The sequence below is a fragment of the Salvelinus alpinus genome, chromosome 3 (assembly GCF_045679555.1).
Source record: "Salvelinus alpinus chromosome 3, SLU_Salpinus.1, whole genome shotgun sequence".
Lineage (NCBI taxonomy): Eukaryota > Metazoa > Chordata > Actinopteri > Salmoniformes > Salmonidae > Salvelinus > Salvelinus alpinus.
Window position 1 is genome coordinate 89865097 of NC_092088.1, and position 25161 is coordinate 89890257.

General features: G+C 42.8%; 1 protein-coding gene across 1 annotated transcript in view; it reads left to right on the forward strand.

Annotated features, from left to right (window-relative positions):
• Positions 1–25161, forward strand: part of LOC139571505 (secreted frizzled-related protein 5-like) — an 80372-nt gene that overhangs the window by 31872 nt on the left and 23339 nt on the right. Inside the window, exon 2 of the mRNA XM_071394441.1 lies at positions 22039–22116. Within this exon, the coding sequence (XP_071250542.1) occupies positions 22039–22116 (78 nt within the window). The remainder of the gene's footprint in view (positions 1–22038; positions 22117–25161) is intronic.

Consider the following 25161-nt stretch of genomic DNA (forward strand, 5'->3'; position numbering starts at 1 on the left):
GGTGTTGTACTGTTATGTCTTATTCAGCCTGTAGGTAATAGTTTCACTGGGTGGTGTTGTGCTGTTATGTCTTATTCAGCCTGTAGGTAATAGTTTCACTGGGTGGTGTTGTACTGTTATGTCTTATTCAGCCTGTAGGTAATAGTTTCACTGGGTGGTGTTGTGCTGTTATGTCTTATTCAGCCTGTAGGTAATAGTTTCACTGGGTGGTGTTGTACTGTTATGTCTTATTCAGCCTGTAGGTAATAGTTTCACTGGGTGGTGTTGTACTGTTATGTCTTATTCAGCCTGTAGGTAATAGTTTCACTGGGTGGTGTTGTACTGTTATGTCTTATTCAGCCTGTAGGTAATAGTTTCACTGGGTGGTGTTGTACTGTTATGTCTTATTCAGCCTGTAGGTAATAGTTTCACTGGGTGGTGTTGTGCTGTTATGTCTTATTCAGCCTGTAGGTAATTATTTTACTGGGTGGTGTTGTACTGTTATGTCTTATTCAGCCTGTAGGTAATAGTTTCACTGGGTGGTGTTGTACTGTTATGTCTTATTCAGCCTGTAGGTAATAGTTTCACTGGGGTGGTGTTTAACTATTATGTCTTATTCAGCCTGTAGGTAATAGTTTCACTGGGTGGTGTTGTACTGTTATGTCTTATTCAGCCTGTAGGTAATAGTTTCACTGGGTGGTGTTGTGCTGTTATGTCTTATTCAGCCTGTAGGTAATAGTTTCACTGGGTGGTGTTGTACTGTTATGTCTTATTCAGCCTGTAGGTAATAGTTTCACTGGGTGGTGTTGTGCTGTTATGTCTTATTCGGCCTGTAGGTAATAGTTTCACTGGGTGGTGTTGTGCTGTTATGTCTTATTCGGCCTGTAGGTAATAGTTTCACTGGGTGGTGTTGTACTGTTATGTCTTATTCGGCCTGTAGGTAATAGTTTCACTGGGTGGTGTTGTACTGTTATGTCTTATTCAGCCTGTAGGTAATAGTTTCACTGGGTGGTGTTGTGCTGTTATGTCTTATTCAGCCTGTAGGTAATAGTTTCACTGGGTGATGTTGTGCTGTTATGTCTTATTCAGCCTGTAGGTAATAGTTTCACCCGGTGGTGTTGTACTGTTATGTCTTATTCAGCCTGTAGGTAATAGTTTCACTGGGTGGTGTTGTACTGTTATGTCTTATTCAGCCTGTAGGTAATAGTTTCACTGGGTGGTGTTGTACTGTTATGTCTTATTCAGCCTGTAGGTAATAGTTTCACTGGGTGGTGTTGTACTGGTATGTCTTATTCAGCCTGTAGGTAATAGTTTCACTGGGTGGTGTTGTACTGTTATGTCTTATTCAGCCTGTAGGCAATAGTTTCACTGGGTGGTGTTGTGCTGTTATGTCTTATTCAGCCTGTAGGTAATAGTTTCACTGGGTGGTGTTGTTCTGTTATGTCTTATTCATCCTGTAGGTAATAGTTTCACTGGGTGGTGTTGTACTGTTATGTCTTATTCAGCCTGTAGGTAATAGTTTCACTGGGTGGTGTTGTGCTGTTATGTCTTATTCAGCCTGTAGGTAATAGTTTCACTGGGTGGTGTTGTGCTGTTATGTCTTATTCAGCCTGTAGGTAATAGTTTCACTGGGTGGTGTTGTGCTGTTATGTCTTATTCAGCCTGTAGGTAATAGTTTCACTGGGTGGTGTTGTGCTGTTATGTCTTATTCAGCCTGTAGGTAATAGTTTCACTGGGTGGTGTTGTGCTGTTATGTCTTATTCAGCCTGTAGGTAATAGTTTCACTGGGTGGTGTTGTACTGTTATGTCTTATTCAGCCTGTAGGTAATAGTTTCACTGGGTGGTGTTGTACTGTTATGTCTTATTCAGCCTGTAGGTAATAGTTTCACTGGGTGGTGTTGTGCTGTTATGTCTTATTCAGCCTGTAGGTAATAGTTTCACTGGGTGGTGTTGTACTGTTATGTCTTATTCAGCCTGTAGGTAATAGTTTCACTGGGTGGTGTTGTGCTGTTATGTCTTATTCAGCCTGTAGGTAATAGTTTCACTGGGTGGTGTTGTACTGTTATGTCTTATTCAGCCTGTAGGTAATAGTTTCACTGGGTGGTGTTGTACTGTTATGTCTTATTCAGCCTGTAGGTAATAGTTTCACTGGGTGGTGTTGTACTGTTATGTCTTATTCAGCCTGTAGGTAATAGTTTCACTGGGGTGGTGTTTAACTATTATGTCTTATTCGGCCTGTAGGTAATAGTTTCACTGGGTGGTGTTGTGCTGTTATGTCTTATTCGGCCTGTAGGTAATAGTTTCACTGGGTGGTGTTGTACTGTTATGTCTTATTCAGCCTGTAGGTAATAGTTTCACTGGGTGGTGTTGTGCTGTTATGTCTTATTCAGCCTGTAGGTAATAGTTTCACTGGGTGGTGTTGTGCTGTTATGTCTTATTCAGCCTGTAGGTAATAGTTTCACTGGGTGGTGTTGTACTGTTATGTCTTATTCAGCCTGTAGGTAATAGTTTCACTGGGTGGTGTTGTACTGTTATGTCTTATTCAGCCTGTAGGTAATAGTTTCACTGGGTGGTGTTGTACTGTTATGTCTTATTCAGCCTGTAGGTAATAGTTTCACTGGGTGGTGTTGTACTGTTATGTCTTATTCAGCCTGTAGGTAATAGTTTCACTGGGGTGGTGTTGTACTGTTATGTCTTATTCAGCCTGTAGGTAATAGTTTCACTGGGTGGTGTTGTGCTGTTATGTCTTATTCAGCCTGTAGGTAATAGTTTCACTGGGTGGTGTTGTACTGTTATGTCTTATTCAGCCTGTAGGTAATAGTTTCACTGGGTGGTGTTGTGCTGTTATGTCTTATTCAGCCTGTAGGTAATAGTTTCACTGGGTGGTGTTGTACTGTTATGTCTTATTCAGCCTGTAGGTAATAGTTTCACTGGGTGGTGTTGTACTGTTATGTCTTATTCAGCCTGTAGGTAATAGTTTCACTGGGTGGTGTTGTACTGTTATGTCTTATTCAGCCTGTAGGTAATAGTTTCACTGGGTGGTGTTGTACTGTTATGTCTTATTCAGCCTGTAGGTAATAGTTTCACTGGGTGGTGTTGTACTGTTATGTCTTATTCAGCCTGTAGGTAATAGTTTCACTGGGTGGTGTTGTACTGTTATGTCTTATTCAGCCTGTAGGTAATAGTTTCACTGGGTGGTGTTGTACTGGTATGTCTTATTCAGCCTGTAGGTAATAGTTTCACTGGGTGGTGTTGTGCTGTTATGTCTTATTCAGCCTGTAGGTAATAGTTTCACTGGGTGGTGTTGTGCTGTTATGTCTTATTCATCCTGTAGGTAATAGTTTCACTGGGTGGTGTTGTACTGTTATGTCTTATTCAGCCTGTAGGTAATAGTTTCACTCGGTGGTGTTGTACTGTTATGTCTTATTCAGCCTGTAGGTAATAGTTTCACTGGGTGGTGTTGTGCTGTTATGTCTTATTCAGCCTGTAGGTAATAGTTTCACTGGGTGGTGTTGTGCTGTTATGTCTTATTCAGCCTGTAGGTAATAGTTTCACTGGGTGGTGTTGTGCTGTTATGTCTTATTCAGCCTGTAGGTAATAGTTTCACTGGGTGGTGTTGTACTGTTATGTCTTATTCAGCCTGTAGGTAAAAGTTTCACTGGGTGGTGTTGTGCTGTTATGTCTTATTCAGCCTGTAGGTAATAGTTTCACTGGGTGGTGTTGTACTGTTATGTCTTATTCAGCCTGTAGGTAATAGTTTCACTGGGTGGTGTTGTACTGTTATGTCTTATTCAGCCTGTAGGTAATAGTTTCACTGGGTGGTGTTGTACTGTTATGTCTTATTCAGCCTGTAGGTAATAGTTTCACTGGGTGGTGTTGTACTGTTATGTCTTATTCAGCCTGTAGGTAATAGTTTCACTGGGTGGTGTTGTGCTGTTATGTCTTATTCAGCCTGTAGGTAATAGTTTCACTGGGTGGTGTTGTACTGTTATGTCTTATTCAGCCTGTAGGTAATAGTTTCACTGGGTGGTGTTGTACTGTTATGTCTTATTCAGCCTGTAGGTAATAGTTTCACTGGGTGGTGTTGTACTGTTATGTCTTATTCAGCCTGTAGGTAATAGTTTCACTGGGGTGGTGTTGTGCTGTTATGTCTTATTCAGCCTGTAGGTAATAGTTTCACTGGGTGGTGTTGTACTGTTATGTCTTATTCAGCCTGTAGGTAATAGTTTCACTGGGTGGTGTTGTACTGTTATGTCTTATTCAGCCTGTAGGTAATAGTTTCACTGGGTGGTGTTGTACTGTTATGTCTTATTCAGCCTGTAGGTAATAGTTTCACTGGGTGGTGTTGTACTGTTATGTCTTATTCAGCCTGTAGGTAATAGTTTCACTGGGTGGTGTTGTACTGTTATGTCTTATTCAGCCTGTAGGTAATAGTTTCACTGGGTGGTGTTGTACTGTTATGTCTTATTCAGCCTGTAGGTAATAGTTTCACTGGGTGGTGTTGTACTGTTATGTCTTATTCAGCCTGTAGGTAATAGTTTCACTGGGTGGTGTTGTGCTGTTATGTCTTATTCAGCCTGTAGGTAATAGTTTCACTGGGTGGTGTTGTACTGTTATGTCTTATTCAGCCTGTAGGTAATAGTTTCACTGGGTGGTGTTGTACTGTTATGTCTTATTCAGCCTGTAGGTAATAGTTTCACTGGGTGGTGTTGTACTGTTATGTCTTATTCAGCTTGTAGGTAATAGTTTCACTGGGTGGTGTTGTACTGTTATGTCTTATTCAGCCTGTAGGTAATAGTTTCACTGGGTGGTGTTGTACTGTTATGTCTTATTCAGCCTGTAGGTAATAGTTTCTCTGGGTGGTGTTGTACTGTTATGTCTTATTCAGCCTGTAGGTAATAGTTTCACTGGGTGGTGTTGTACTGTTATGTCTTATTCAGCCTGTAGGTAATAGTTTCACTGGGGTGGTGTTGTGCTGTTATGTCTTATTCAGCCTGTAGGTAATAGTTTCACTGGGTGGTGTTGTGCTGTTATGTCCTATTCAGCCTGTAGGTAATAGTTTCACTGGGTGGTGTTGTGCTGTTATGTCTTATTCAGCCTGTAGGTAATAGTTTCACTGGGTGGTGTTGTGCTGTTATGTCTTATTCAGCCTGTAGGTAATAGTTTCACTGGGTGGTGTTGTGCTGTTATGTCTTATTCAGCCTGTAGGTAATAGTTTCACTGGGGTGGTGTTGTGCTGTTATGTCTTATTCAGCCTGTAGGTAATAGTTTCACTGGGTGGTGTTGTGCTGTTATGTCTTATTCAGCCTGTAGGTAATAGTTTCACTGGGTGGTGTTGTGCTGTTATGTCTTATTCAGCCTGTAGGTAATAGTTTCACTGGGTGGTGTTGTGCTGTTATGTCTTATTCAGCCTGTAGGTAATAGTTTCACTGGGGTGGTGTTGTGCTGTTATGTCTTATTCAGCCTGTAGGTAATAGTTTCACTGGGTGGTGTTGTGCTGTTATGTCTTATTCAGCCTGTAGGTAATAGTTTCACTGGGTGGTGTTGTACTGTTATGTCTTATTCAGCCTGTAGGTAATAGTTTCACTGGGTGGTGTTGTGCTGTTATGTCTTATTCAGCCTGTAGGTAATAGTTTCACTGGGGTGGTGTTGTGCTGTTATGTCTTATTCAGCCTGTAGGTAATAGTTTCACTGGGTGGTGTTGTACTGTTATGTCTTATTCAGCCTGTAGGTAATAGTTTCACTGGGTGGTGTTGTACTGTTATGTCTTATTCAGCCTGTAGGTAATAGTTTCACTGGGTGGTGTTGTGCTGTTATGTCTTATTCAGCCTGTAGGTAATAGTTTCACTGGGTGGTGTTGTACTGTTATGTCTTATTCAGCCTGTAGGTAATAGTTTCACTGGGTGGTGTTGTACTGTTATGTCTTATTCAGCCTGTAGGTAATAGTTTCACTGGGTGGTGTTGTACTGTTATGTCTTATTCAGCCTGTAGGTAATAGTTTCACTGGGTGGTGTTGTGCTGTTATGTCTTATTCAGCCTGTAGGTAATAGTTTCACTGGGTGGTGTTGTGCTGTTATGTCTGATTCAGCCTGTAGGTAATAGTTTCACTGGGTGGTGTTGTACTGTTATGTCTTATTCAGCCTGTAGGTAATAGTTTCACTGGGTGGTGTTGTACTGTTATGTCTTATTCAGCCTGTAGGTAATAGTTTCACTGGGTGGTGTTGTACTGTTATGTCTTATTCAGCCTGTAGGTAATAGTTTCACTGGGTGGTGTTGTGCTGTTATGTCTTATTCAGCCTGTAGGTAATAGTTTCACTGGGTGGTGTTGTACTGTTATGTCTTATTCAGACTGTAGGTAATAGTTTCACTGGGTGGTGTTGTACTGTTATGACTTATTCAGCCTGTAGGTAATAGTTTCACTGGGTGGTGTTGTGCTGTTATGTCTTATTCAGCCTGTAGGTAATAGTTTCACTGGGTGGTGTTGTACTGTTATGTCTTATTCAGCCTGTAGGTAATAGTTTCACTGGGTGGTGTTGTGCTGTTATGTCTTATTCAGCCTGTAGGTACTAGTTTCACTGGGTGGTGTTGTACTGTTATGTCTTATTCAGCCTGTAGGTAATAGTTTCACTGGGTGGTGTTGTACTGTTATGTCTTATTCAGCCTGTAGGTAATAGTTTCACTGGGTGGTGTTGTGCTGTTATGTCTTATTCAGCCTGTAGGTACTAGTTTCACTGGGTGGTGTTGTACTGTTATGTCTTATTCAGCCTGTAGGTAATAGTTTCACTGGGTGGTGTTGTGCTGTTATGTCTTATTCAGCCTGTAGGTAATAGTTTCACTGGGGTGGTGTTGTGCTGTTATGTCTTATTCAGCCTGTAGGTAATAGTTTCACTGGGTGGTGTTGTACTGTTATGTCTTATTCAGCCTGTAGGTAATAGTTTCACTGGGTGGTGTTGTACTGTTATGTCTTATTCAGCCTGTAGGTAATAGTTTCACTGGGTGGTGTTGTACTGTTATGTCTTATTCAGCCTGTAGGTAATAGTTTCACTGGGTGGTGTTGTGCTGTTATGTCTTATTCAGTGACAGGGTATGTGTCAAGAAAATGCATTCCTTCTATACAGCACAACCAACACTCTGCTCTGCTCTGTCCTGTTTAGTCATTAACAGGGGAAATCATTAGACTAGGCTGGCTGCAGTAAGTGAATACGTCCCCAACGGCACCCTATTCCCTATAACGTGCACTACCGTATGTAGGGAATAGGGTGCCATTTGGGAGTTACAGTATCTATGGGGGATCACAGTATACCATGGCCAGTTTTTACTGTGATGTAAGTGAAGTGAAGTAGTTTACTTTTACTTAGATATTCCCGTAGCAATCATGAATTTGAAGATTTTGTCATTTTGATTTGTGATGCTTTCTTAGAGTTGTATTTAAATGAACGATCAGGTCATATAATATACCAAACTCATAGGTTTATCTGTAAAAATGTAAGACTGTTGTCTAAACTCAACGTTACCAAATGAGGGATGTTGTGTGGGGAGAGGATGACAAAGTATTTAGCACAACTTTAAGCAAAATTCCAGCAGAGCTAACCATGAGCTAACTATATCTAACCATGAGCTAACTATATCTAACCATGAGCTAACTATATCTAACCATGAGCTAACTATATCTAACCATGAGCTAACTATATCTAACTATGAACTAACTATATCTAACCATGAGCTAACTATATCTAACCATGAGCTAACTATATCTAACCATGAGCTAACTATATCTAACCATGAGCTAACTATATCTAACCATGAGCTAACTATATCTAACCATGAGCTAACTATATCTAACCATGAGCTAACTATATCTAACCATGAGCTAACTATATCTAACCATGAGCTAACTATATCTAACCATGAGCTAACTATATCTAACTATGAACTAACTATATCTAACCATGAGCTAACTATATCTAACCATGAGCTAACTATATCTAACCATGAGCTAACTATATCTAACCATGAGCTAACTATATCTAACCATGAGCTAACTATATCTAACCATAAGCTAATTATATCTAACCATGAGCTAACTATATCTAACCATGAGCTAACTATATCTAACCATAAGCTAATTATATCTAACCATGAGCTAACTATATCTAACCATGAGCTAACTATATCTAACCATAAGCTAATTATATCTAACCATGAGCTAATTATATCTAAACTTTAGCTAATAATATCTAACCATGAGCTAACTATAACTAACCATGAGCTAACTATATCTAACCATGAGCTAACTATATCTAACCATGAGCTAACTATATCTTACCATGAGCTAACTATATCTAACCATGAGCTAACTATATCTAACCATGAGCTAACTATATCTAACCATGAGCTAACTATATCTAACCATGAACTAACTATATCTAACCATGAGCTAACTATATCTAACCATTAGCTAACTATATCTAACCATGAGCTAACTATATCTAACCATGCGCTAACTATATCTAACCATGAGCTAACTATATCTAACCATGAGCTAACTATATCTAACCATGAGCTAACTATATCTAACCATGAGCTAACTATATCTAACCATGAGCTAACTATATCTAAACATGAGCTAACTATATCTAACCATGAGCTAACTATAAAAAGATGGCGCCGACCGAGATGGCCGCCTCGCTTCGCGTTCCTTGGAAAATATGCAGTATTTTGTTTTTTTATGTGTTATTTCTTACATCGGTACCCCAGGTAATCTTAGGTTTCATTACATACAGTCGGGAGGAACTACTGAATATACGATTAACGTCAACTCACCATCGTTATAACCAGGAATATGACTTTCCCGAAACGGATCCAGTGTTTTGCCTTCCACCCAATACAATGGATCTGATCCCAGCCGGGGACCCTATGCGACGCCGTAAAAGGGGCAAACGTAGCGGTCTCTTGGTCAGGCTTCGGAGACGGGCACATCGCGCTCCACTCCCTAGCATACTACTCGCCAATGTCCAGTCTCTTGACAATAAGGTTGATGAAATCCGAGCACGGGTAACATTCCAGAGAGACATCAGGGATTGCAACGTGCTCTGCTTCACGGAAACATGGCTAACTCAAGAGACGCTAACGGAGTCGGTGCAGCCAGCTGGTTTCTTCACGCATCGCGCCGACAGAAACATACATCTTTCTGGTAAGAAGAGGGGCGGGGGGGTATGCCTTATGATTAACGAGACGTGGTGTGATCATCATAACAACACACAGGAACTCAAGTCATTCTGTTCACCTGATCTAGAACTCCTCACAATCAAATGTCGACCGCATTATCTACCAAGGGAATTCTCTTCGATCATAATCACAGCCGTATATATTCCCCCCCAAGCAGACACATCGATGGCCCTGAACGAACTTTATCTGACTCTTTGTAAACTGGAAACCACACACCCTGAGGCTGCATTCATCGTAGCTGGGGATTTTAACAAGGCTAATCTAAAAACAAAACTCCCTAAATTCTATCAGCATATCGATTGTGCTACCAGGGCTGGTAAAACCCTGGATCATTGTTATACTAACTTCCGCGACGCATATAAGGCCCTCCCCCGCCCTCCTTTCGGAAAAGCTGACCACGACTCCATTTTGTTGATTCCAGCCTACAAACAGAAACTAAAACAACAAGCTCCCGCGCTCAGGTCTGTTCAACGCTGGTCCGACCAATCTGATTCCACGCTTCAAGACTGCTTTGATCACGCGGATTGGAATATATTCCGCATTGCGTCCAACAACAACATGGACGAATATGCTGATTCGGTGAGCGAGTTCATTAGGAAGTGCATTGACGATGTCGTACCCACAGCAACGATTAAAACATTCCCAAACCAGAAACCGTGGATTGACGGCAGCATTCGCGTGAAACTGAAAGCGCGAACCACTGCTTTTAACCAGGGCAAGGTGACCGGAAACATGACCGAATACAAACAGTGTAGCTATTCTCTCCGCAAGGCAATCAAACAGGCTAAGTCCCAGTACAGAGACAAAATAGAGTCGCAATTCAACAGCTCAGACACAAGAGGTATGTGGCAGGGTCTACAGTCTATCACGGATTACAAAAAGAAAACCAGCCCCGTCGCGGACCAGGATGTCTTGCTCCCAGACAGGCTAAATAACTTTTTTGCCCGCTTTGAGGACAATACAGTGCCACTGACACGGCCCGCTACCAAAACCTGCGGGCTCTCCTTCACTGCAGCCGAGGTGAGTAAAACATTTAAACGTGTTAACCCTCGCAAGGCTGCAGGCCCAGACGGCATTCCCAGCCGCGTCCTCAGAGCATGCGCAGACCAGCTGGCTGGTGTGTTTACGGACATATTCAATCAATCCTTATCCCAGTCTGCTGTTCCCACATGCTTCAAGAGGGCCACCATTGTTCCTGTTCCCAAGAAAGCTAAGGTAACTGAGCTAAACGACTACCGCCCCGTAGCACTCACTTCCGTCATCATGAAGTGCTTTGAGAGACTAGTCAAGGACCATATCACCTCCACCCTACCGGACACCCTAGACCCACTCCAATTTGCTTACCGACCCAATAGGTCCACAGACGACGCAATCGCAACCACACTGCACACTGCCCTAACCCATCTGGACAAGAGGAATACCTATGTGAGAATGCTGTTCATCGATTACAGCTCAGCATTTAACACCATAGTACCCTCCAAACTCGTCATCAAGCTCGAGACCCTGGGTCTCGACCCCGCCCTGTGCAACTGGGTCCTGGACTTCCTGACGGGCCGCCCCCAGGTGGTGAGGGTAGGTAACAACATCTCCACCCCGCTGATCCTCAACACTGGGGCCCCACAAGGGTGCGTTCTGAGCCCTCTCCTGTACTCCCTGTTCACCCACGACTGCGTGGCCATGCACGCCTCCAACTCAATCATCAAGTTTGCGGATGACACTACAGTGGTAGGCTTGATTACCAACAACGACGAGACGGCCTACAGGGAGGAGGTGAGGGCCCTCGGAGTGTGGTGTCAGGAAAATAACCTCACACTCAACGTCAACAAAACAAAGGAGATGATTGTGGACTTCAGGAAACAGCAGAGGGAGCACCCCCCTATCCACATCGACGGGTCAGTAGTGGAGAAGGTGGAAAGTTTTAAGTTCCTCGGTGTACACATCACGGACAAACTGAATTGGTCCACCCACACAGACAGCGTTGTGAAGAAGGCGCAGCAGCGCCTCTTCAACCTCAGGAGGCTGAAGAAATTCGGCTTGTCACCAAAAGCACTCACAAACTTCTACAGATGCACAATCGAGAGCATCCTGTCGGGCTGTATCACCGCCTGGTACGGCAACTGCTCCGCCCACAACCGTAAGGCTCTCCAGAGGGTAGTGAGGTCTGCAGAACGCATCACCGGGGGCAAACTACCTGCCCTCCAGGACACCTACACCACCCGATGTCACAGGAAGGCCATAAAGATCATCAAGGACAACAACCACCCAAGCCACTGCCTGTTCACCCCGCTATCATCCAGAAGGCGAGGTCAGTACAGGTGCATCAAAGCAGGGACCGAGAGACTGAAAAACAGCTTCTATCTCAAGGCCATCAGACTGTTAAACAGCCACCACTAACATTTAGCGGCCGCTGCCAACATACTGACTCAACTCCAGCCACTTTAAAAATGGGAATTGATGGAAATTATGTAAAAATGTACCACTAGCCACTTTAAACAATGCCACTTAATATAATGTTTACATACCCTACATTACCCATCTCATATGTATATGTATATACTGTACTCTATATCATCTACTGCATCTTGCCATCTTTATGTAATACATGTACCACTAGCCACTTTAAACTATGCCACTTTATGTTTACATACCCTACAGTACTCATCTCATATGTATATACCGTACTCTATACCATCTACTGCATCTTGCCTATGCCGTTCTGTACCATCACTCATTCATATATCTTTATGTACATATTCTTTATCCCTTTACACTTGTGTGTATAAGGTAGTAGTTGTGGAATTGTTAGGTTAGATTACTTGTTGTTATTACTGCATTGTCGGAACTAGAAGCACAAGCATTTCGCTACACTCGCATTAACATCTGCTAACCATGTGTATGTGACTAATAAAATTTGATTTGATTTGATATCTAACCATGAGCTAACTATATCTAACCATGAGCTAACTATATCTAACCATGAGCTAACTATATTTAACCATGAGCTAACTATATCTAACCATGAGCTAACTATATCTAACCATAAGCTAACTATATCTAACCATGAGCTAACTATATCTAACCATGAGCTAACTATATTTAACCATGAGCTAACTATATCTAACCATAAGCTAATTATATCTAACCATGAGCTAATTCTATCTAACCATGAGCCAACTATATCTAACCATGAGCTAACTATATCTAACCATGCCAAGCTTACTCCCACTCCCCCATAAGAACATACTATATGTTACACTGGTAGACATACCTACAACCACATCCTTACCCCCTGCTGTCTCCCCTCCTGCTCTCTGTCTCTCTTTCCCAAACCTTTGTTCTGTGGATCAATGAACTGACACACACACACACACATGCATATGCACACACACATGCTCATAGGCACAGACACACACACACACACACACGCACAAACAGACACACCATGCCTCAAAACCAAAATATACAACTTCTCAAATTAAAACATTTTCTCCAGAGTAATTGCAGTGCAAACATTAATCAGGATCATGCACTATATATTCCCTCTACAGCAAATAACTTCTGACAGTCTGCTTCTAAACAAACTCTACAGACTAGACCAGGGCCCTAAACAGCACAGTGCTACAGACTAGACCAGGGCCCTAAACAGCACAGTGCTACAGACTAGACCAGGGCCCTAAACAGCACAGTGCTACAGACTAGACCAGGGCCCTAAACAGCACAGTGCTACAGACTAGACCAGGGCCCTAAACAGCACAGTGCTACAGACTAGACCAGGGCCTAAAACAGCACAGTGCTACAGACTAGACCAGGGCCCTAAACAGCACAGTGCTACAGACTAGACCAGGGCCTAAAACAGCACAGTGCTACAGACTAGACCAGGGCCCTAAACAGCACAGTGCTACAGACTAGACCAGGGCCCTAAACAGCACAGTGCTACAGACTAGACCAGGGCCCTAAACAGCACAGTGCTACAGACTAGACCAGGGCCCTAAACAGCACAGTGCTACAGACTAGACCAGGGCCCTAAACAGCACAGTGCTACAGACTAGACCAGGGCCCTAAACAGCACAGTGCTACAGACTAGACCAGGGCCCTAAACAGCACAGTGCTACAGACTAGACCAGGGCCTAAAACAGCACAGTGCTACAGACTAGACCAGGGCCCTAAACAGCACAGTGCTACAGACTAGACCAGGGCCTAAAACAGCACAGTGCTACAGACTAGACCAGGGCCCTAAACAGCACAGTGCTACAGACTAGACCAGGGCCCTAAACAGCACAGTGCTACAGACTAGACCAGGGCCCTAAACAGCACAGTGCTACAGACTAGACCAGGGCCCTAAACAGCACAGTGCTACAGACTAGACCAGGGCCCTAAACAGCACAGTGCTACAGACTAGACCAGGGCCCTAAACAGCACAGTGCTACAGACTAGACCAGGGCCCTAAACAGCACAGTGCTACAGACTAGACCAGGGCCCTAAACAGCACAGTGCTACAGACTAGACTAGGGCCCTAAACAGCACAGTGCTACAGACTAGACCAGGGACTAAAACAGCACAGTGCTACAGACTAGACCAGGGCCCTAAACAGCACAGTGCTACAGACTAGACCATGGCCCTAAACAGCACAGTGCTACAGACTAGACCAGGGCCCTAAACAGCACAGTGCTACAGACTAGACCAGGGCCCTAAACAGCACAGTGCTACAGACTAGACCAGGGCCCTAAACAGCACAGTGCTACAGACTAGACCAGGGCCTAAAACAGCACAGTGCTACAGACTAGACCAGGGCCCTAAACAGCACAGTGCTACAGACTAGACCAGGGCCTAAAACAGCACAGTGCTACAGACTAGACCAGGGACTAAAACAGCACAGTGCTACAGACTAGACCAGGGCCTAAAACAGCACAGTGCTACAGACTAGACCAGGGCCTAAAACAGCACAGTGCTACAGACTAGACCAGGGCCTAAAACAGCACAGTGCTACAGACTAGACCAGGGCCTAAAACAGCACAGTGCTACAGACTAGACCAGGGCCCTAAACAGCACAGTGCTACAGACTAGACCAGGGCCCTAAACAGCACAGTGCTACAGACTAGACCAGGGCCCTAAACAGCACAGTGCTACAGACTAGACCAGGGCCCTAAACAGCACAGTGCTAAAGACTAGACCAGGGCCCTAAACAGCACAGTGCTACAGACTAGACCAGGGCCCTAAACAGCACAGTGCTACAGACTAGACCAGGGCCCTAAACAGCACAGTGCTACAGACTAGACCAGGGCCCTAAACAGCACAGTGCTACAGACTAGACCAGGGCCCTAAACAGCACAGTGCTACAGACTAGACCAGGGCCCTAAACAGCACAGTGCTACAGACTAGACCAGGGTCTAAAACAGCACAGTGCTACAGACTAGACCAGGGCCTAAAACAGCACAGTGCTACAGACTAGACCAGGGTCTAAAACATCACAGTGCTACAGACTAGACCAGGGCCTAAAACAGCACAGTGCTACAGACTAGACCAGGGCCCTAAACAGCACAGTGCTACAGACTAGACCAGGGCCCTAAACAGCACAGTGCTACAGACTAGACCAGGGCCTCAAACAGCACAGTGCTACAAACTAGACCAGGGCCCTAAACAGCACAGTGCTACAGACTAGACCAGGGCCTAAAACAGCACAGTGCTACAGACTAGACCAGGGCCCTAAACAGCACAGTGCTACAGACTAGACCAGGGCCTCAAACAGCACAGTGCTACAGACTAGACCAGGGTTTAAAACAGCACAGTGCTACAGACTAGACCAGGGCCTAAAACAGCACAGTGCTACAGACTAGACCAGGGCCTAAAACAGCACAGTGCTAATGACTAGACCAGGGTCTAAAACAGCACAGTGCTACAGACTAGACCAGGGTCTAAAGCAGCACAGTGCTACAGACTAGACCAGGGCCTAAAACAGCACAGTGCTAATGACTAGACCAGGGTCTAAAACAGCACAGTGCTACAGACTAGACCAGGGCCTAAAACAGCACAGTGCTAATGACTAGACCAGGGCCTAAAACAGCACAGTGCTACAGACTAGACCAGGGCCTAAAACAGCACAGTGCTAATGACTAGACCAGGGTCTAAAACAGCACAGTGCTACAGACTAGACCAGGGTCTAAAACAGCACAGTGCTACAGACTAGACCAGGGCCTAAAACAGCACAGTGCTAATGACTAGACCAGGGTCTAAAACAGCACAGTGCTACAGACTAGACCAGGGCCTAAAACAGCACAGTGCTAATGACTAGACCAGGGTCTAAAACAGCACAGTGCTACAGACTAGACCAGGGCCTAAAACAGCACAGTGTTAATGACTAGACCAGGGCCCTAAACAGCACAGTGCTACAGACTAGACCAGGGCCTTAAACAGCACAGTGCTACAGACTAGACCAGGGCCTAAAACAGCACAGTGCTACAGACTAGACCAGGGCCCTAAACAGCACAGTGCTACAGACTAGACCAGGGCCTAAAACAGCACAGTGCTACAGACTAGACCAGGGCCTAAAACAGCACAGTGCTACAGACTAGACCAGGGCCCTAAACAGGCTGTTCTATATACTGAATGAACTGATTCTCTACTCTAGTACCCTACTCTACTCTGCTCTACCCTACCCTACCATACACCCTACTCTACTCTGCTCTACCCTACCCTACCACACACCCTACTCTACTCTGCTCTACCCTACCCTACCATACACCCTACTCTACTCTGCTCTACCCTACCCTACCACACACCCTACTCTACTCTGCTCTACCCTACCCTACCATACACCCTACTCTACTCTGCTCTACCCTACCCTACCACACACCCTACTCTACTCTGGTCTATACTCTACTATACCACCCTACTCTACTCTATACTCTACTCTACTACCCTACTCTGCTCTATATACTATTCTACTCTACTACCCTACTCTGCTCTATACTCTATTCTACTTTGCTACCCTACTCTGCTCTATACTCTACTCTACTCTACTTCCCTACTCTGCTCTATATACAATTCTACTCTACTACCCTACTCTGCTCTATATACTATTCTACTCTACTACCCTACACTGCTCTATACTCTACTCTACTCTACTTCCCTACTCTACTCTATACTCTACTCTACCACCCTACCCCTGCTCTATACTCTACTATCCGGTTCTGCTCTCTACTCTACTCTACTATATTACCCTTCGCTGCTCTCCACTCTGTGCTATACTCTGCTCTACTCTGGTCCACTCTACTCTACTCTACTCTCCTATACTCTACTCTACTCTACTCTACTCTGCACTATACTCTGCTCTGCTCGCATCTACTATACTCTACTCTACTCTGCACTATACTCTGCTCTGCTCTCATCTACTATACTCTACTATACTACCCTAGCTTGATCTATACTGTACTCTACTCTACTGTCCTACTCTGGTCTATACTCTACTGCACTATATTACCCCATTCTGCTCTCCTATACTCTACTCTACGCTGCTCAATATTATACTCTACTCTACTATCCGAATCTGCTCTCTACTCTGTGCTATACTCTACTACCCTAGTTTGCTCTATACTGTTCTCTACTCTACCATCCTACTCTGCTGTATACACTACTCTACTCAACTCTACTCTCACATTCTGCTCTACACTCTGCTCCACTCTAATATGCTGCTCTGCTCTACCCTACCCTACCCTACCCTACCCTACACCCTACTCTACTCTGCTCTATACTATACTCTACTCCACTAACCTGGCTTGCTCTATACAGTACTCTACGCTACTACCCTATTCTGCTCTATACTCTACTCTACTCTAATACCCTACTCTTCTCTCCACGCTGCGCTATACTCTGCTCTACTCTAATCTACTCCACTCTGCTCTACTCTACTCCACTCTACCCTACTCTACTCTGCTCTGTACTCTGCTCTACTCTACTCTAGTCTGCTCTGCTCTATACTCTACTCTACTCTATACTCTACTCTACTATCTACTCTATGCCCTGCTCTGCACTGCTCTACTCTGCTCTGCTCTGCTCTTTTCTACTCTGCCCTGTTCTACTCTGCTTGCTCTACTCTACTCTGCCCTATACTCTGCTCTACTCTACTCTGCCCTATACTCTGCTCTGCCCTATACTCTGCTCTACTCTACTCTAGTCTGTTCTATACTCTACTCTACGCTGCGTTGCACTCTCGAGTATACTCGACTAGCCTACTCTGCGCTATACTATGCTCTCCTCTAATCTACTCCACTCTGCTTTACTTTACTTTACTCTACCCTACTCTACTCTGCGCGGTACTCTGCTCTACTCTACTCTAGTCTGCTCTACTCTATACTCTACTCTACTCTATATTTTAATTTACTCCGCTCTATATATTATACTCTACTCTGCGCATTACTCTACTCTACTCTGAGCTATACTCTTCTATACTCTGCTCTATACTCTACTATGTCCTGCTCTATAAAGCACTCCACTCTCTACTCTATTCTGCGCTCTACTCTATTCTGCTCTACTCTTCTCTGCTCTGCTCTACTCAGCTCTACTCTGCTCAGTTCTACTCTGCTTGCTCTACTCTACTCTGCTCTATACTCTGCTCTAATCCAGTCTAGTCTGCTCTATACTCTGCTCTACTCTGCCCCATACTCTACTCTCATCTGCTCTATACTCTACTCTACTCTACTCTACTATGCTCTGCTCTATACCTCTCTACTTTGCTCTATACTCTACTCTGATCTACACTGCACTGTTCTACTCTGCTTTGCTCTACTCTACTCTGCTCTGTACTCTGCTATACTCTAATCTAGTCTGCTCTACTCTATACTCCACTCTACTCGACTCTACTCTGCCATATACTCTACTCTACTATATATATACTCTGCTCTGCTCTACTCTACTCTGATCTTTTCTAATTTGCCTCTACTCTACCCTGTTCTACTCTGCTTGATCTAGTATACTCTGCCATATACTCTGCTCTACTCTACTCTGAACTATACTATGCTATACTATACTCTAGTCTGGTCTATACTCTACTCTGCTCTACACTCTGCTCTACGTTGCTCTATATTCTGCTCTGCTCTAATCTGCTCTGTACTCTACTCTGCTATATACTCTACTCTAATCTGCTCTATACTTTACTCTACTCTACTCTATAATCTACTCTGCTCTACTCTATACTATAACATATAGTCTACTCGACTCTATACCCTACACTAGGCTGATCATTACTCTATTCTACTCTGATCTATACTATATTATACCTTGCTGTATACAGCGCTCTACTCTCTACTCTGTTCTACTCTGCTCTGTTCTACTCTGCTTGCTCTACTCTACTCTGCTCTATACTATAATCTACTCTACTCTATACTCTGATCCACTCCGATCTATACTCTGCTCCACTCTGCTCTACACTCTGCTCTACTCTGCTTTGCTCTATACTCGACTATACGCTACCCTATACTTGCTATACTTTGTGCGATACTCCGATCTATACTCTATAATACACTCTTCTCTACTCCACTCTACCATATACTCCACTCTACCATATACTCTACTCTACTCTATACTCTACTCTGCTCTATACTCTACTCTGCTCTGCTCCACTCTACTCTTGTATGCTCTATGCTCTGCTCTATACTCTACTATACTCTACTCTGTACTCCGCTCTACGCTGTACTGTACTATACTCTGCTCTATACTCTGCTCTCCTCTGCTCTATAATTTTCTCTATACTCTACTCTGCTCTGCACTATGCTCCACTCTGCTCTATGCTCTACTCAACTCTACTCTGCTCTATACTCTAGTCTGCTCTGCTCCACTCTACTGTTGTATGCTCTATACTCTGCTCGAATTAGCCCTATACTGTGCTCTACTCTGTTCTATACTCTGTTTTACTCTGCTCTACACTCTGCTCTATTCTGCTCTGCTCTACACTCTACTCTACTCTGCTCTATGATCTACTCTGCTCTGCTCCACTCTACTGTTGTCTGCCCTATACTCTGCTCTAATCTTCTCTATACTCTGCTTTACTCTGCTCTATACTCTGCTCTATACTCTGCTCTGCACCTTGCTATACTCCGCTCTATACTCTACTATACTCTACTCTGCCCTATACTCTGCACTACTCTACTCTGCTCTGCTCCACTCTACTGTTATCTGCCCTATACTCTGCCTTAATCTTCCCTATACCCTGCTTTACTCTGCTCCAGACTCTGCTATATACTCTGTTCTGCACTATACTATACTCCGATCCATACTCTACTATACTATGATCTGCTCTAATCTGCTCTATACTCTACTCTGCTCTGCTCCACTCTACTCTAATACGCCCTATACTCCGCTTTCCTCAGCTCTATACTCTGCTTTACTCTGATCTATACGATGCTCTATTCTGCTCTGCTCTACACTCTACTATACGCAGCTCTATACTCCAATATACTCTGCTCTAATCGACTCTACTCTGCTCTATTATCTGCTCTATTATCTGCTCTACTTTACTCTGCTCTACTCTGTTCTGCATAATACTCTTCTCTACTCTGCTCTATACTCTGCTCAACTCTACTTTCCTTTACTCTTCTCTGCTCTAAAATCTACACTATAATCTGATCTGCTCTACTCTACTCTATACTCTGCTCTACTCTACTCTGCTCTACTCTGCTCGAAACTCTACTCTACTCTGCTCTTTTCTACCCGACTCGACTCTGCTTCTGCTCTGCTCTATACTCTACGCTGCTCTAATCTGCACTTCTCGACTCTACTCTGCTCTACTCAGCTCTATACTCGGCAACATACTCTGATCTACTCTACTCTGTACTCTGCTCTACTCTACTCTGCGCTATACTCTACTCTGATCTACTCTGCTCTATACTCTACTCTACTCTGATCTATACTCTGCTCTGATCTGATCTACTCTACTCTGCTCTGCTCTATACTGTACTTTACTTAACTCTGCTCTGATCTGCTCCGTACTCTGCTCTACTCTGCATAATACTCGTCTCTACTCTGCTCTATATTCTGCTCTACACTACTCTCCTTTACTCTTCTCTGCTCTTTAATCTACAATATACTCTTATCTGCTCCACTCTACTCTATACTCTGCTCTATTCTACCCTGCTCTACTCTACTCTGCTCTATACTCTGCTCTACTCTGCTCTAAACTCTACTCTACTCTGCTCTGCTCTATACTCTGATCCGCTCTACTTGACTCTACCCTGCTCTATACTATGCTGTACTCTTTTTCTATACTCTGCTCTACTCTACTCTGCTCTATACTGTACTTTTCTCTGCTCTACTCTACACCCCTCTACTCTACTCTAATGATCTGCTCTACCCTGCTCTATACTCTGCAATATATTCTGCTCTAATCTACTCCGATTTATACTCTGCTCTATACTCTGCTCTCCTCTGCTCTGTAATCTGCTCTACTCTGCTCTACTCTGCTCTACTCGGCTCTATACTCTCTAACATTCTCCGCTCTACTCTGCTCTGCGCTTTACTCTACTCTACTCTACTCTGCTCTATACTCTACTCCACTATGCTCTATACTCCACTCTGTTCTTCTTTGCTCTATACTCTACTCTCTACACCACTCTGCTCTATACACTACTATGCTCTATACTATACTCTATATTCTATACTCTATATTCTATACTCTATATTCTATACTCTATTCCACTCTATACTCTGCTCTGCTCTATACTATACTCTGCTCTATTCTATACTCTATATTCTATAATCTACTCTACTCTGCTATATACTATACTCTATATCCCATACTCTACGCTATGCCGCGCTATACTCTACTCTGATCCATACTATACTCTATATTCTATACTATACTCTACTCTGCTCGATACTCTACTCTGTTCTATACTACACTCTATATTCTATACTCTACTCAACTCTGCTTTACACTCTACTCTACTCCATTCTATACTCTACTCTGCTCTATACTATACTCTATATTCTATACTCTACTCTGCTCTATACTCTACTCTACGCATTGCTCCTCTCTACTTTGCTATGCTCTATACTCTGATGTGTACTATACTCTACAAACTACACTCTGCTCTACTCTGCTCTACTCCGATTTATACGATACTCTATATTCTATACTCTTGTCTACTCTGCTCTATACTCTACTCTACTCTGCTCATTACTCTTCTCTACTCTGCTCATTACTCTTCTCTACTCTACTCTGCTCTATACTCCGCTTTACACTCCACTATACTATGCTCTATACTCTGCTCTTCTCTATACTCTACTCTGCTCTGTACTTTACTATACTCAGCTCTATGCTCTACTCTACTCTGCTCTATACTCTGCTCTACTTTATACTCTGCTCTATACTCTGCTCTACTTTGTTTTATGCTCTACTCTGCTCTATACGCTACTTTTCTCTGGTCTATACTCGACTATACTATATTCTCCGTTCTACTCTGCTGTATACTCTGCTCTACTCCATTCTATGCTCTACTCCGCTCTATACACTACAATTCCATGCTCTATACCCTACTCTACTCTGCTCTATACTCTACTCTGCTCTATACTCTACTCTACTCCCTTCTTGCTGCTGTTTATATGAACCATCTAATTATCCTCTACTGTACCTGTAGTCTAACCTGGCTACAATTATGACATGTATTGTAGGCTCCTAAACCCAACACCTACCATCATTGTCAAGAGCTTCGGATCCTTGGTGTAACAGCTGAGGTGTTGGGTTGACGGTCCGTAGGTCCAAGGCTCAAAACTCAGGTGGGACTGTACTCTGACTTTTCTACAATATCAATCATTCTCCTCTCTCTCTCTCTTTCTCCCCAGCATCTAAAGTCTGTCCTCCGTGTGATAACCAACTGAAAGCTGACAACATCATGGAGCATTACTGTGCCAGCGACTTTGGTAAGTGCTATACACACACACACACACGCACGCACGCACGCATGCACGCACACGCACACGCACACACGCACACTCAAACATGTGACAGAGCCAGTCAGTTTCTGGGAGCAGCCTTGTGATGTGTGTAGTTAAATGAGACCATGGTTCTAGTTTGACTCCATACAGTAGATTGTCTTCTCACACACTAACAGACACACACTAACAGACACACACACACACACACACACACACACACAAATCTCACTCCAGAGACGATGACAGTAATGAGAAACACAATGTTGAGGGCTCACAGCCACAATACAACAGTACTCCTCACACACACACACAAACTTTCCATCACACACTCTCTCACACACACACACAAACTCTCACACGCATGCATGCAAGCATGCACAGAGACACAAACACACACAGATATATAGACTCCCTCACACATAGACAAGCAGAAATTGTTAAGGACTACATCGGCTAACCGCCACATCACCACCACATGTAACTGGTGAGGAGAACCATGATAATGATTCCATTACAATATGGGATACATACTCTGATAGAATGACAACAATATGTCCTGTGTTAGGAAGTCCAGTTAGCAGGCTGTGTTCAAGCTCAGTTTAAGTGCATTTTGGAACAATTCAATGTAAATATTTACTCATTTTGTGCCATGTTGTGTTTTGAATGTTACAGTTCATGTTTTGAATGGTGCAGTTCATGTTTTGAATGGTACAGTTCAGGCAATGTCCCGATAATAACGTCCATACAACATTAAGGTAAGGTCTCCGTCTCTTGTCTCCTGAATGTAATTATGGTCCCAGCAGGACACACTGAGTTGAATGTCCTCTGTTCGCCAAGTCTTTTAGCTGGTCCCTGTAAGACTATAACTCTGAAAAGCGTCTACATTTAACACTCACTCGAACGTTGCCAGAGTCTTCAGAGTTTATCATGTTCTGGATTGGCTGTAGTGTGTAGAAATCATGTTGTGTGGGTGTAAGTTTAGAGAAAAGCCTCAGCCAGTCTTTGGAGGATTGTGTAAAACTATCCATTGAATTATTATGATAATCATGGATATTGACCAAGCTGTCCACATCCCTAATGGCAATCCTTTTCCATAATAGCATAGTGTAGCAACACAATTCTACCAGTCTTTCCTTTTTTTGTACATTTGATCACGTAGAATACTGTTATCTGTTAGAGGTTCAAACACAGTCAAACTTACCCCAAAATGTAAGATATTAACCAATATATATCCAATATATATTTGATGACCTTTTATCACCAGTTAACATGATACCAGCCATAACGTACATGAAGTTAACATGATACCAGCCATAACTTACATGAAGTTAACATGATACCAGCCATAACTTACATTAAGTTAACATGATACCAGCCATAACTTACATTAAGTTAACATGATACCAGCCATAACGTACATGAAGTTAACATGATACCAGACATAACTTACATGATGTTAACATGATACCAGCCAGAACTTACATGAAGTTAACATGATACCAGCCAGAAATTACATGAAGTTAAAATGATACCAGACATAACTTATATTAAGTTGACATGATACCAGCCAGAACTTACATGAAGTTAACATGATACCAGCCAGAACTTACATGAAGTTAACATGATACCAGACATAACTTACATTAAGTTAACATGATACCAGCCAGAACTTACATGAAGTTAACATGATACCAGCCAGAACTTACATTAAGTTAACATGATACCAGACATAACTTACATTAAGTTAACATGATACCAGACATAACGTACATGAAGTTAACATGGTACCAGCCATAACTTACAATAAGTTAACATGATACCAGCCAGAACATACATGAAGTTAACATGATACCAGCCATAACTTACATGAAGTTAACATGATACCAGCCATAACTTACATGAAGTTAACATGATACCAGCCATAACTTAAGTTAAGTTAACATGATACCAGCCAGAACTTACATGAAGTTAACATGATACCAGCCATAACTTACATTAAGTTAACATGATACCAGCCAGAACTTACATGAAGTTAACATGATACCAGCCATAACTTACATTAAGTTAATATGATACCAGCCAGAACTTACATGAAGTTAAAATGATACCAGCCATAACTTACATGAAGTTAACATGATACCAGCCATAACTTACATGAAGTTAACATGATACCAGCCAGAACTTACATTAAGTTAACATGATCCCAGCCAGAACGTACATGAAGTTAACATGATACCAGCCATAACTTACTTTAAGTTAACATGATACCAGCCAGAACTTACATTAAGTTAACATGATACCAGCCATAACTTACTTTAAGTTAACATGATACCAGACATAACTTACATGAAGTTAACATGATACCAGCCAGAACTTACATGAAGTTAACATGATACCAGACATAACTTACATGAAGTTAACATGATACCAGCCAGAACTTACATGAAGTTAACATGATACCAGCCATAACTTACATTAAGTTAACATGATACCAGCCATAACTTACATTAAGTTAACATGATACCAGCCATAACTTACATGAAGTTAACATGATACCAGCCATAACTTACATTAAGTTAACATGATACCAGCCAGAACTTACATTAAGTTAACATGATAGCAGCCAGAACTTACATTAAGTTAACATGATACCAGCCAGAACTTACATTAAGTTAACATGATACCAGCCATAACTTACATTAAGTTAACATGATACCAGCAAGAACTTACATGAAGTTAACATGATACCAGCCATAACTTACATTAAGTTAACATGATACCAGCCAGAACTTACATTAAGTTAACATGATACCAGCCAGAACGTACATTAAGTTAACATGATACCAGCCAGAAATTACATTAAGTTAACATGATACCAGCCATAACTTACATTAAGTTAACATGATACCAGCCAGAACTTACATTAAGTTAACATGATACCAGCCAGAACTTACATTAAGTTAACATGATACCAGCCAGAACGTACATGAAGTTAACATGATACCAGCCATAACTTACATTAAGTTAACA